Source organism: Gadus macrocephalus, chromosome 3 (assembly GCF_031168955.1).
Source record: "Gadus macrocephalus chromosome 3, ASM3116895v1".
NCBI classification, from domain to species: domain Eukaryota; kingdom Metazoa; phylum Chordata; class Actinopteri; order Gadiformes; family Gadidae; genus Gadus; species Gadus macrocephalus.
Genome location: NC_082384.1, coordinates 14,804,163 through 14,818,538, shown reverse-complemented (window position 1 = coordinate 14,818,538; position 14,376 = coordinate 14,804,163). Strand labels below are relative to the sequence as shown.

The 14,376-nt window shown below is 40.7% G+C and overlaps 3 protein-coding genes across 6 annotated transcripts; 1 reads left to right on the top strand and 2 right to left on the bottom strand.

Annotated features, from left to right (window-relative positions):
- Positions 1-378: 378 nt before the first annotated feature.
- trmo (tRNA methyltransferase O) lies at positions 379-3,758 on the bottom strand. 2 transcript variants are annotated; one of them, XM_060047542.1, is made up of 6 exons: positions 3,491-3,747; positions 3,256-3,413; positions 2,666-2,840; positions 1,988-2,145; positions 986-1,621; positions 379-747 (listed from the first exon to the last, which is right to left on the bottom strand). In XM_060047542.1, exons 1-6 carry the CDS (start codon positions 3,577-3,579, stop codon positions 533-535), a joined length of 1,431 nt encoding a protein of 476 aa, XP_059903525.1. In that variant the 5' UTR covers positions 3,580-3,747; the 3' UTR covers positions 379-532. The 2 variants fall into 2 exon arrangements, with proteins under 2 accessions (XP_059903525.1, XP_059903526.1); XM_060047543.1 differs by lacking the exon at positions 379-747 and adding an exon at positions 813-835 and having other exon boundaries at positions 956-1,621; positions 3,491-3,758.
- A 418-nt stretch (positions 3,759-4,176) lies between these two features.
- hemgn (hemogen) lies at positions 4,177-8,714 on the bottom strand. Of its 3 annotated transcripts, none has more exons than XM_060047545.1 (5): positions 7,832-8,714; positions 6,844-6,919; positions 6,253-6,343; positions 5,125-5,798; positions 4,177-4,777 (listed from the first exon to the last, which is right to left on the bottom strand). In XM_060047545.1, exons 2-5 carry the CDS (start codon positions 6,905-6,907, stop codon positions 4,671-4,673), a joined length of 936 nt encoding a protein of 311 aa, XP_059903528.1. In that variant the 5' UTR covers positions 6,908-6,919; positions 7,832-8,714; the 3' UTR covers positions 4,177-4,670. The 3 variants fall into 3 exon arrangements, with proteins under 3 accessions (XP_059903528.1, XP_059903529.1, XP_059903530.1); XM_060047546.1 differs by lacking the exon at positions 7,832-8,714 and adding an exon at positions 7,044-7,164; XM_060047547.1 differs by lacking the exon at positions 7,832-8,714 and having other exon boundaries at positions 6,265-6,343; positions 6,844-7,034.
- Positions 8,715-9,122: 408 nt separating this feature from the next.
- Positions 9,123-13,914, top strand: anp32b (acidic (leucine-rich) nuclear phosphoprotein 32 family, member B). Its single transcript, XM_060047548.1, has 7 exons — positions 9,123-9,329; positions 11,518-11,667; positions 11,756-11,878; positions 12,001-12,187; positions 12,481-12,590; positions 12,731-12,797; positions 13,159-13,914. Exons 1-7 carry the CDS (start codon positions 9,276-9,278, stop codon positions 13,266-13,268), a joined length of 801 nt encoding a protein of 266 aa, XP_059903531.1. The 5' UTR covers positions 9,123-9,275; the 3' UTR covers positions 13,269-13,914.
- Positions 13,915-14,376: the final 462 nt, after the last annotated feature.

Sequence of the window (14,376 nt, the reverse complement as noted above, 5' to 3'; positions counted from 1 at the left end):
GGTGTAGACGTATCGCCCTCCTGTGGTCATTTGGGTTGTACTCAGCTCTTTATTTATTTTTAAGTTGACATAATGTTCTCAAACATCGATCTCTTCTGCTCTTTGATCGGTGATGTATTTGATAGCCCTACTAAATTGTATTATTTTAGTTTAATGTACAAATGTAAATTGTACAAATAGTAAAATAAATGTAGTTATTCTATCTAAATATGTTCTTAATAAAACTGCTATGGTCACAAGTTTCATAAAATAAATGCCTCAAGATCTTAATTGCTACTGTAGATACTGTAGTTTATGTAGAGACATAAGCTAAGCTTAGTGGTTTGCATTATTCTATTTTTAATTCATATATTATGAAAAGGCAAAGAAAAAACACAATGTAGTCACATCTTTAATTATGATTTTTAGAATTTCAGAAACAATGTAACTATTGCGATTCTATTGAAATTCACAATTGCTGATTTTAGAAAGTATACCGTCTATATATAGCACATCAGATATTTTAGCATTTGCGACTTTAAACAATTAAGGGTTAGACCCGCCGGACCCGCAGGACTTCAGCGAAGCCCGGGCCGAACCAGCAGGTGATGTCGGCGGTGTCCAGGGTGAAGAAGAACAGTCTGTCCTCACAGCGGCTCCTCCGGTAGATGGAGCGCGGGTCAGCCGACAGAACCGCTCTGATGGCGGCCAATGCCTCTTCCTGGCTGCGTAGGAACTTAAAGCGAGGACAGTAGTTTCCGGTGGGGTCTACATAAAGAAAACAAAAGAAACACAGAAGCCATTTTAAACTATAGGCAGAAGTAGAAAGAACATTTATGGATTTATGGTCAGATTCCTGACTCTTACGACTAAATAGGCCCGTTATTTTCTAATTGCATTTATTTATTGTTCTGGTTGTTCTCATTTGAAAGCTGCATAAAGGTTTCAGCAGAATGTAAATGTATTCATATCCAACTGTTAATCAGAAGAAAAAGGTTTTGTTTACCTGAATGTTGAGGCGGGATAAACTTTGCTAATTCGCTAAGAGCATGGGGCGTGAATCGCACCTCCAGGTTGCCAACAGGGGGCGCTCTGATCCAAGTGGCAATGGTACTGTACTCCTCTTCCCCATAGCAAAGCCGAGGATTGCATTGGGTTGTCTCTGGTCGTTTGGATTTTGTTATGTCCTTTTCACTGGTCAGCTCAGTATCGTTGATATAGGCTTTAACCTCCACTAGCACATTTCTCAGCTCTTTGGAAAAGGGGGCAGCGGAGTCAGCATTAGCATCAGCAACAGGCAAAGAAGAGGCCTCACTTCTCTTCTCGACGTCAGCAGTTATGGCTTCGTCCTTCAGCGTAGTTCTAGGACTACTGTGGGGACCGGTAACCTTGGTAGACTCATCTCTAGCAAATGAGGTGTCTTTCCCAGAGGATGGAGTCCCAGAGTTCATTCGGATGCTTAATACGTCGCCCATTACCTCATCTTGTGGCGACGCTGCGGTCTCCGGTTGGCCTACATCCATTTGATATGGTTCTGCACCGGGTCGGCTGAGGGGGGAGTCGTAGTCTGAGATGTATGGCTTGATATCCAGAACGGGAGTCCCATCAATCATGTCAATGCCTGATAGATGTACCGTGTCACCTGGACAAATCATTTTCTTTGAGTATTTCTCACACGCATATATCCAAAGCAACTGGCCAATGAGCAAACCGGGATGAAAGATTTGATTTAGAGCGGAAAAGGCATTTTCTCTTAATTAATGACCCAAGAACTGTGAGAACCTTGAATAGCTTGGGGGTGTGTGTGTCATTTGAATGTTTTTTTCATCCTTTTAACATCCATAGTGACTGTGACTGCAAAATTGTGTTTAATATAGGCCGAAATTGTCCTACATGCACAGGTCTAATTTTTGCACAATTTCGATTGATCTCTTATTGGCGATCCATCACACACAAATGCCTCACTCACAAATGTCCTACTGGATAAACTAAGAAATCTCATACTTGCCTACGATTTTGTCGACCCTGGCCAGCGTTAGGCCCAGGGCGTTGGGTCGGTGAGGGGTGCGTGTGGAATAGAGACCCACCCTCTGACCGTTTAGTCTGGGGGGCTTTACCTTGGGTTTGTAACTCAGGTGACCATTCTTATGAAAGAGGAAGATGACCCTGGAGAAACAATAAAAATTGTGAATTGTAGTTTATTAATGTCCTAAAATATCTGAATATTACTGACGTTCATGTGATATTGAACTCAAGATTGTGTAGGGAATAGAAGGTTTCTCCTCATCCCCCAAGGGAGACGTTTCAGGTTCCATACCCAATGCTTTATAGCCAACCTCAAAGCCCTACCTGTTCATTAATGACATGGATCAAAGATAATCAACTGTAAGGAACTTTTGAATAAAGCTTAATGACTAAAATAGTAATACACAGGGAAATCAAAACAAAGGGAACTCAGTTGTGGGGAGGAAGGAGGGAAAACAAACTCGTTCAAAGCAATTATTTTATCCACAGCCAATTTGTAACCACTGTTTTCCCCTTTCTATGAAGGTGTAAGGAAACAGGTCCTACGCAAACACACACACAAATGTAATTACACTATTGATCTTGGCATCGATTTCATCTTCCATTAAGTCAGCTATAATCAAGGAGAGGAGGGGAGGAGAGGGTTAGGACAGGACCTTACCATACATGGGAGAATTGCTCGAGACCCATCAGAGCTTGATCGGGGTTGTTGAACACACTGGGCTGAATGCACAGCGTGGCCCTGGAGTGGCCACACACCGTGGGCTGTCTTGGTGTGCCATTCTTCGCTGAAAAACAGGACCTTATGTAGCCGATAGGGACTGTCTGGATAGTGCCTGTAGGGAACAACAAACAACTTTAGTTTGTCAGTTTGTTTGTTTTTTTTACCCAGCTGTGACATTTTCTTTTACACAAAACAAACCCACTAATGAATATCGACTGCTACCAGAGTAGACTCTGTCATCTTGTGAATTCAGTCAAATGTCAATAAGGAGCTGGTAGGCATCTTGTTTAATGATGCCTACATGTTAGGCTGTGGACATTGGGGATTGAACACACTGCCTTTCTGCTGGAAGTCAAACACCCGAGATGCTATGTTATACACACACTATACTGCCCTAAGAGGTTTCTATTGATCGTGTGTGTGTGTGTGTGTGTGTGTGTGTGTGTGTGTGTGTGTGTGTGTGTGTGTGTGTGTGTGTGTGCGCTATGAGCATTATATGCTACGTTGTGTCCAGGCGTGGATAATACCTTGTTCCAAAGAAACATTTGGTGCCATTTCTGTCTTTTCCGATAATGATTGTTGTTGATATGGCGGTTGGTTGTCGCCTTGAGAAACGTTTGTCACAGCGGACAAGAGGGAAGTCATGTGTTTACGGTGGGATTTTACTGCGTTCTCCAACATCTGTCTAAAGAAAAATGAATACATGTTAATATCAATCTCTAGAGGGACACATTTAAGAAGACATGTGGTTGCAAAAATTACCTTAGATTTTTGATTTCTTTTCGCATTACAGAAACTTGCTGATTGAGTTTATCGACATGATCGAAACAGCTCTCACACAGCGGTGGCATTTTTACAAATTAAACTGTTTAATAATTTTCAGTTTCTGGATGCTTATGTGAGAAAGCTCACACTAGGATATAAACAAACACGTGTGATCACTCAATGCGGAAGCAGAACACGCACGATTTATCGTTGGCCAACCAGTGACTTTCGAGGGGCCATTGGAAATTTCTTTATTTTTACTGCTTGAGTAGACATTTTCTTATTGAATGAAATTATACGTGTTGAAGAAACAAATTCCACACAAATGAATAAATGACAACTGAATAAAATATAATGTGAATTTGTTTTAAAAGTTACGGATTTCTCCCATCTAAAAACTCCGAAAACCTGAACGCTAGAGGGTGACACTGGACACAATAAATTGAATATATGAATATGGGTGGATGAAAGGGACTTATTGTTTACAATTTGTTGACGGTGTGTACACTGTGCATACTCACTGAATGCCTTTGTTTGATATGTAATTCCTGTCCGAAATTCGATTTCTGATCTTGTTGATCCATGTTTTTATTTTTATTTAAATGAACCGTAATATTATGCAGTGTAGGCATGAATACACAAAAACTACAAGACATTGCTAGTCAAAAAAATAACCGTGAATATGTTTATGCATGTCTCAGTTTTATTGTTTGAATAGGAAATATGTTAACACTGTATCATGTTTCCCGACTCCTGATGCAAAGGAAGTATGTCAAAGCCAACATTAAAGAGGATCATTTTGAATGGACCCCTGTTTATTAGAAACCACAAAAAGTCTACTTTTACAAAACGTAACATTTCAAAACCCTATTTTATTATTATTTGCAGTAACTAGTTTTACATGAACAAATTTACAAACCAAACTATAAAAAGAAATTTGACTGAAAATAACAAGTTTGTCTTTGTTTTTAAAATAATTTAAAACTGCAGCATTATCAGTTAATTCCTAAAGCAAAAAAAAACTAAATCCAATTTAAATGCAGTACAATATAAGGCCTCAGAATAAAAAAATGATTAATACAAGCGTTTTCAAAGCATTGCCATTTAAGAATAGTCTACAGCCAATTTTGTAGAAAGCCCTTGAGAATTCAGACATCATCAGAAACCTCATTTTTAATTATTTATCTGTGAAACATCCTTGAGTGGTAGACAGGGAGGTCAACAGAGGAGAGGAGAACATGGTGCTCTGAGCCACAACGGGTGGAGATGGCCCCTCAACCGAATCTACCAAACATAGAAAACAAACATGAGGATAAAATACAATACAAGCTCTTATAAAATGCTTATTAAAAATAGGGTAAATACATCAGATATTAGGTAATCCTGTGCACCTCAAGTGGAAGAGCACAGCGATTACACAAACAGAGTTAGGGCTTTGATGACCACAGGCGTCCCCCATGCTCAGTATGCACTGGTATTGTGCGACATTTTTGGACCACCAGATGCCATATATTTATATTCAAATACCTCATAACATCCTTCCCACGTACTTGATATTACATTTCACTTTTGCCCAAAAAGTGCTTTATGTATAAAGTTAGATTGATTAAAGCGCTAGCAGGGCAGCCTACCAGTTTCCAAACGGTTCACCGCCTCTTCCTTCTGTGTCACGCAGACATCCTCCATCTCATCGGGCCCCAAGTCTTCGATGGTGACCTGGCCTTGAGCCTCCATGGTTGCGGACTCGGTGGTGTAGACAAGAGCAGGGGATGCTGGGGCCGGAGCTGGGGCTAGGGCCAGCAGGGGCCCAGCTGACACAGGAGCCTCCACTGTGGTCTCACTTTGGCTTTGACCAGAGGAAGGGGGCAAGGGAGGACTTTGGGTAGATGGGGCTGGATCAGTGGGCTCTGAGACAGAGTTGGGGGCTGGGGTAGGGGTTTGGGTAGGTGCCTGGGCCAGGGTAGGGTTCAGGGTCAGGGTAGGAGCCGTTTGGAATAGATTGGTAAAAAAAGAGGCAATGACAGGGGTCTCGACTGAGGTAACATTGAGTGGCGGAGCTGGGGAAGTGGGGATGTACGCTGGAGCAATCGATCGGGAGTAGAAGGTGTGGGCTGGGCCAGCCTCCACTGCCTCAGGTAAAGATTCTTCAGCAGGAGGTTGGGGAGCCTGCTGCACTTGCTCCTCACCCTTCTCCTTTTCCTGGATCGGGAGAATCTCAAATAGGTTCTCAATCTTCCTTGGTCTCCCCCTTCTCCCAGTGCCACTCCTCTGCTCTCCCCTTGCTCTTCTCCTCTTGCTCTCGACCCTGACAAAGGGAGAGAGCAGAAACATTGATATGCTTCTCCTTTGCACTGGTGTTCACACAGTCAATAGTTTAAAGTTCCTCCACCAGATCCAGATCATTCGTTGGGAGAGAGAAGAACAGCAACCTTTTGTTTCTCCTCACTCAATTCAATATGAGCCATGTGGTTGATAAGCAAACACTCGGCTGATAATTTATATTTTCTATGTAGAGTTCATTTGGGATTTACTTTTTGTTAAAGTAAAGAAAAATGCACTTTATGAAATCACTTTGTTTCGTAGAGATAACCTTTTTCTCTTTTCAATCAACCATCGAAGTAGCCATTTTATTTTGTCATTGAACTAGCTACTAACTAAAAATGTGGAAGAAAACATTCCTCATTGGAATAGCAAACCATCATCATCCCCTAAAGATGTGAAGCTGTTACTATTGTGGACTGGTCTCTGACAAAATTTACCCATAAACCCACTGCTTAGTCTCCTTTTCCTCCGCCTCGGCTTTCCTCTTCCTGAGCAGGTCTCGGTCCCGCAGACGGCGAAGGATCCCAACTATTAAGCAACAACTCATAAGAACTACAATACAACTTTCAAGATTTACAATGTAAAGTATAAGAACTACAATACAAAGCATAACACCTACAATATAAAGCATAAGATCTTCAATACAAAGCATAATATCTACAAATGTACAGTACAAAGCATAACAGTTAGAATGTTAAACATAAGAATTACATTATGAGCATAATAACCTCAATGCAATTCAGTATACACTGAATGAGTTCTAGAGCCTTTGGTCTACTCTGCTGGAAATACAGTGGAGTATTGAATGGTGCAAATGCACTAGGCTCTATTTTTGTTTGATTTATAGTAGGCCTACTAAAAATGTAAGTTTTAAAATAATATTGTCCACATTGACTTATCATTTTCACATAGAAAGGCAAGACTTGAATGCAAACCATCAAAATGGTCAGCTTCAGCTGACCATAAGATCTTAACTCTCTACTATGGCTGTCAAGCAAACTTCATTTTAAATGAAAGGTTGACGTTACCTCGGTTGGTTTCAGGTTCTTGGCAATCCAACACCTCATTGTCCATATTCAAAGTCTCATCCATTTAAGAATAGTCCTGGGAATAATGAATAAATATTAGGCCTAAAACTCATTCGGGGCGAAAAAGCGCAAAAATGAGAACGGATAAGCTGCGTATTTTGTTTTCACAGTCCGTACAGAATTATCTGGTTAAACATTACCATAATGGCAAGATAGTTTCTTATCTTATTTGTAAAGGTGGCGGAGTTGGCACGATTCCTAAAGCAAAAAGCACACTCCATGGACCTGAGTGTACTTCAGCATATCGAGTGTGTGCGTGTGTGTGTTCGGTGAGGGGTTGTGTAACAGTGTGTCAAACATTGTGTGGTCGGTACGAGTTTCCCTTTTGATTAAAAGTGAGAATTTTCATAAATGTTATAATACTCAAATCCCAATATATTTTTCTAGATCCTGTCAAAAAAGATGTTTCAGAAGTGTTTCAAATGCAGGATCTTTAAAAAAAGCAAAAAAAAATGGATTTGATGAGAAAATGTAAAAAAAGAAAAGACGAGGCAAATGTTATTCAATAGTCGCGCTACAGCCATTTTATCATTAATCCCGTGCGACCCAACTCTGGGTGTGTTCACAATCTTCTAACAGCACATTGAAGCTGCATGGGTCTCCGTTTGAGCAACAGGAGACCACCTGTTCAAACAACTTAATGTAGGCTATCTTATTGTAGACCACATACCAAAATTCAAGTATGGCATTCAATGGTTAAAAAATATGCATTAAAATGTATACATATAATTGAATGATTAGGCCTGGTTTAAACAGAATAAATATATTTATTTAAATGCAAGGAATCCACATCTACTCATAGGTAGAGAATACAGTGCAATGCAATGATGAATGCTTTCACTTTTTTTTATTTGTCACAGACTAAATACTCAGTTTACATAACGTCACTTAATGACAACCAACGGGTTAATTCATATAGGCTATGTACCTTGTGAGAAAGATGAGGAAAACAGCCGCTTCCAATGAGGTCCGTCTCAGCGTGGTTAAGCGATGACTGGCAATGTTTTAGTCCTCTGTTGACAATTCTCAAAGACCCACAAGCACCGAGCATCCCCTAATACTGGCATCTTTCAATATGTCTGATTATTATCAAAGTCGACCGAGTTGACAGTTCTGCCAAAATCCACTGATCTAGTTGTGTTTAGCGTACAAAAAAGCGAGAAGATGTGACTCCATTGCCCTCTGCTGGTTTAATGGATCCATTACAATTGACTGGCATGGAAAAAAATATACAATTTAATTCGTTTTTCCATAATTAAAGACCAAGAGGCCCTTTCACACAGGCATTAACGTTCAACAAACCAACAATATTGTTCTACATTGCTTTACAATAATGATGCATTGCATCATGCCATGGCACATAAACTCTCTCACCAAAAACAAGCAATTTACTGATAATGTCACAGGAACAAGTATTTCCAGAATTGTACATAATTTACACTGTTATAGGAATTGCGTGAACTTAAGTTTGGAGCAATTTGGCGAAGGGGATGTGGAGGCACACAAGCATGCTTCTGCTTGAGGGATCTCAGGCCTAAGCAGGAAGCTATGGGGAGGGGGGCAACCCACCCCGAGCATATAAAACGCTCTCTTCACTGCAAACCCAAAACCCATCCTCCAATACTTTGTTTATCAGCCCAAGTTAAACATAGGAAAATGGAGAGACAAAAACGAAAGATTATCATCGAATAATTTTTGCATTATTTATTCATAATTTCCCCAAATTTGCTACACAATTATTACAGAAAATACAAGTGTGTAATACATATATAATTTACTACTGCCTTATAGAAAGGCAACAGGTAGAATACCAATATAAAACATATGCTTTAAAAAGGTTTGATGTGATAGATGATAGTTAATATCACCGGCAATCGAATATTCAACAGCATTCATCAAAAAAATACAATAATAGACAGATTACCTATGCAAACAATATGACCTACTTAATACGGTAAATGCATTTAATTTATTTGTTGAAATAAACGAATGTTTATCAACACCCTGTGAATATATACAATCAACCTGCAAATAATTAGGTGCCTGTGAATTTGTTTGTCATTATAGCACTTACGTTCTACAAATGAATTGCACCATAGTACCGCTTTGCTTCGGGGCAGCGTCATGTTTTGTGACTGCATTGCCTTATTTAACAGGCGATGGGCGTTTCTGGACAGCGGTGGCGCTGTTGAGCATATATTTTGTTTCAGTCCCGTTTCCCTCCATGGTTTCTCCTCTCGCCGACTAACTTAGCGTTTGGTTCAGTTCATTATACAGTCCCATATTCTCCCTCCATTAGGGCATCTCTCTGCCTTTGGACTGACATTTACACCAAAACCCCAGAGAGAAAAGTTTAACTTTCATAGGGCAAGATGAATATGAAAAAGAGGATCCACTTGGAACTAAGAAACAGGACACCGTCTGATGTAAGTCGTGCTTTTTAAAACCAAACCTTAGTTTTTAGGCTAGCCTTGCTAGCTAACTTGCTACTTTTTTGCTTTCTGAGTGACCTGTGTAGCTAACGTAATGGTGACCACATGGGCTTTAGATTGTGTTTCTCTAGTATAAATAGGGTAGAAAATCCTGTTAACAAGGTTAATACATTGTACTGTTCTAGATTGGGCGTGAATGGGCAGCAAGACAAGAAAGGCTATATTCAATCGTTACTTTCAAAAGCCGATTCTCCAGCTTGCTGGCATTATTGCAGTGTTTTAACCGTTTCGCAGCCTCCCTGCTCGATGGTGCACACACAGCTCGGACCCATTTAAACGTTTTGGTCCCATTTATAAACTTGTATATACATCGGTATTTCAGTGCGTTTCCGTCCCTATGGCGTTTGCCTATACGGTTCATTTTATATAGACCATGGGCGCCATGGTGATAGAATAATGGAAAGGGATGCCTTTTATCAAAATGTACTTTAAAGTCTCGCATACGCGTATCATTTTAAGGTTATTGCAGAAAGACCAAGTAACGTGTCGAAGGAAGTGTAATATCTCTTCATTCGTAGGGGTTTAAGACCTACATTCAGCTACGCCAACAAACAAAAAAATGTCACTTGCTTCGAGTCAACCAACCACATATTCAACATATACCAAGCTGCAATAACCCACTTAAGCTGGTCGATATTCGGCATGCATTCGACCGCTTCGTCTCGTATAGTCAGTGTTGTTTTCATATTTAGACGCTTCAATTAACAAGTAAAGGGAGTGTACAGTAGGCAAATTCCGCCAAATATGTAGCCCCCCGTTTCGCCGAGTACCCTGCACGCCTGCGATGCTTTCAATAACAATGGCAAACACCAAATTCGTAAACTCTGCCGTGTGAGTAAAGTATCAACCCCACCAGATTATTCCGTACAAATGGTACCCACAGCGGTCAGCTCGTATTGGTTCCCGCCATATTGCCCTCTTTGCAACAATAATATAAATATGAATAATCGACTGCATTGTAAACATAACGCCACTTTATGAATACGAGTCGTCCGTTTACGTATGTTCGTAACGTTATAACACCTGTACGCTTTTATTGGTGAACGACGGTTCGTGTTCGCCCGTGACTGGAGCCAGCCGGCTCGAGTGACACGAGCCCCCGTGCGTCGCGCTCGACGCCCGGACAGCAAAGCGTGGACAGTCGTCGTTTCTCGGTTATCATGCAGAAAATAACACCACTCGACATCGAAATGGTTTAAATCGATGTATAAACCATCGAATAAACATTGTAAAAACAGTCTGCCCCTATTGGAAGTGTTCAGAGAACTGCATACTGTGTCTCAGGAATCGCCATGTTGTCATTCTGTCGTCTTTGAAGCTCTGGAGAAAGGAACTCTCTCCATCTTTGTTTTTACTAAATTTCCGTCCTGAATATTTCCTTCGCCATTCGCATTCATTCGACGATACAGCCCAACAAATAGCCGTATCGGTCGTTTGCTCGACGACAAAGCACTCCACTTTCCTCATTACGTCGAGTTTCTGACTTTTGGGAAGATATATTACGAATGTTCTCCACCTTTCCGCTGTTGTTGGGTGGTTAATGGCGGGCAGACGAGCCTCTCCTGCAGCTCCTCCACTGCACGACAGCGTTTAAAAGGGCAATGGCTAGCCTGTAGCGGGCTTGCTAACAAAAATCATTGCATTTGTCATTAGCGCCTGCATCACCAGGCCAAGATAATGTTGAGCTATTCTTCTTCGTGACTATAACCAATGCCCGACCTATTTAGCTTGGACAAACAGTGCATTTAAACACAGTTTTGTAGATTACACGTTGCTTTAGCCTTTTACTCTCGCTTCCTCACTTGAGATTTGATGTTTGGCAAAAACTTTCGAACATTATCTCGAACACACGATTGCGCAAATTGTAACTGAAGGGCTTTGTAAACACCTCCTTTATGTACATGCCACCATTTGAATAATGTACATTCAAAACATTTCTGGAAACGTATACTGTTATTGTGTGTTCTAAATAAAATGTTAAACTAACATTATTACATGAATTTATAAAAAAAATAAAATATTTCAGTTTATTTAGTTTACAAAAAATATATGAATGTTAAAATCGAATTAATATATTTACTTTTACTTGTAAATTGAGAACATTGCTTTTCCTTTTCCACAGGTACAAGAACTTGTTCTTGACAACTGTCGTTCAAATGATGGAAAAACAGAAGGCCTCACAGCAGAGTTTGTCAACTTGGAGTTCCTCAGTTTGATAAATGTCGGTTTACTGTCTGTCTCCAACTTGCCCAAACTAGGAAAACTGAAAAAGGTAATGTTCATTCTGGTATCTCGTAAACCTTTGTTTATCGGTTCATAATGATCATTTGCTAACATTGCAATCTTTCCATTTATTTCAGCTGGAGCTGAGTGACAACAGAATCAGCGGTGACCTCGACGTTTTAGCAGAGAAACTCCCCAACCTTACACATCTAAATCTAAGTGGAAACAAGCTTAAAGACATCAGCACGTTGGAACCCTTGGTAAGTTTCCAATCCCCAAACACAAAACCAATAATTAAGACTTAATATGAAATATATTTGTTCTAACCCTCATTTTGATACACAGGAACAGTCTGTGACCTGATATTCTTTCTTGTTTACAGAAAAAGCTTGGAAACCTGAAGAGCTTGGACCTATTCAACTGTGAAGTGACGAACCTGAGTGACTATAGGGATTGCGTGTTCAAGCTCCTGCCCCAGCTCACCTACCTGGACGGATACGACATGGATGACCACGAGGCCTCAGACTCTGACGGAGAGGTGGTCGACGACGACGATGACGACGACGAAGGTCAGGACCTTGGAGAGATTGTGTGATATTCTTCGCAGGGATCCATGTTTGTTTGGTTTTTATCTGAAGTGAGGTTATTAATTGGGGGAAATTATGAAATATCAGATACACCACTCGTTTATAATTTACATTCAGATGTATGATTATATTCGTATAGTATGTGATGCATAGCAGTACGATACATTTACAGAGATTAAGTGAGATTAGGATTTAATGCCGTGTATTAGATCTCGGATCTGTTACTGCTTTTAGCCCATGACTTACATGCTGTGTCATGTGACTCAACGTTACAGAGGGGGAGGATGAGGAAGACGGAGAGGAGGAGGACTTTGACGAGGATGACGATGATGATGAGGAGGAGGTAGAAGGAGAGGACGATGACGAGAGTGGTGCGGAGGATGAGGTGAATATGTCTCCCTTTCCTTTTATAGTTGTATACATTTATTGATATTTACAAGGAAATAAATATTTATATGGAAATATTCATGTTTGGAACATTTTTGGTGTGTGCTACTGGTCATTTAAATGTATTCTTTCAATTAGGAGGAGGACATCGGGCAGGAAGGTGAAGTGGATGATGACGATGATGACGATGATGACGACGAAGATGGTATGCTTAATGTTATTTGATAATACATTGATAGCCAGTGATGTCCTAGCAAAACGGCTAGGCCATTGATATGTTGAAGTTGCTATTGTTAATCCAAGTACACGCAGGGCTCTTCTCCTGGCTTAGTTCAGCTCTTTGAATCCATTGTAAATCAAACAAAGAGAAGACATCTCTTTATCCAACGGGGGGGAAAGGAGGAAGGGTGCCAAGAGTCTGTTTGTTTCGGTTTAAGACATTCTCTAGATTCTTTGTTTGCATGTCTGGCCCTTCAGTTTCCGCTCTATGCCAGACGTGTGCCTGATGTCTGAGATGACCCTCTTCCTGAAAAGCTTGTATTTATAATTTATACTGTGTCTTGCAGCAACAGCAGCAACATTAGCAGCAGTAGAAGCCACAAAGGGCGAGAAGAGAAAGCGAGATCCAGAGGATGAAGATGACGACGACGACGACGATGACGATGATGACGATTAGGAGGAAAAACAAATTAAACGATCCTACCGAGTTACCAACCCCTCTCCCCCCTCCCCTTCCAGACTCCCTTTGAACCCCAACCCACCTTAATTCACACGGTCCGTTCTGCAATACCAACACCACCCCACCCGTCGCCTCTTCCTGCACCCCCCCTAGCTCTGAGCTCCTGATTGGAGCAAGACTGTATAGGATTGGTGGACCTAGTGGAGATACTCTACCCCTACCCCCCCTACCTTAACCCATGGATCAGAGAGCCACCCTGCCCCGCCCTTCTCCCCCCCCCCCCCCAAGGTTCTCAGGCAGCCCCCACCCCACTCTGCATTCCTCAATTTCACTGTCGACTCCTCTTTGTGTATCTCCGTGTGAGGACTTTGGGACTGGTATCTAGTTTTGGGTCTGTGCTTTTAATAATTTGTTAAATATTTTGTTATTTCTCTTCCTTTTGTCTTTCTTTTCTCCTTTGTTTATTTTTTTCCCCCTACCTTCCCCCAATAAGATTATTGCTATAGCAACTGTGCAACAAGCCAGCCATGTTTTTTTTGTGTGTGCGTGGCTGGTTGTTGCATAAATCAAGGTTGTAGCTACATTTTTACTTTCTGTATGACAAACAACTTTGTAAATAAAATGTTAACATTTTGCTCTTTTCTCTCCTCTTGGTGTGTATTTTTTTTTATCCGGTGTTAGTTCACTTGAATATTGTACTTTTAACTTTGATATGATGATTAGTTTGTTTGCATAAGTCCAATTTTATTTTTTTAATTAAGTTCCATGATTGACCATATCCGAAACATCTCGCGTACGTGAAAATGGGAGAAAGATTTAACAGGGAAAACTGTTTAGAAAGTACAGCCCTATGAAGGGCCATACAGTCAGCTAGCTTCAAAAGATCCCTGTAACCTTTAGTACATTCCACAGAAAACGGGTCAGGCAAGCTAGGTTTGCAGAGATGAATAATTGTGTTCCATATGTTGAATGGCGTGAGGGGGGGGGGAAGCCTGTTCTCACCAACTAAACAAATATATAAATCATGTCGAATGCAAGGGTCTTTAAAATGGAGACATTTACCAAAGTGACACTAGAAAGATATACTTCAATTTACAAATATTTG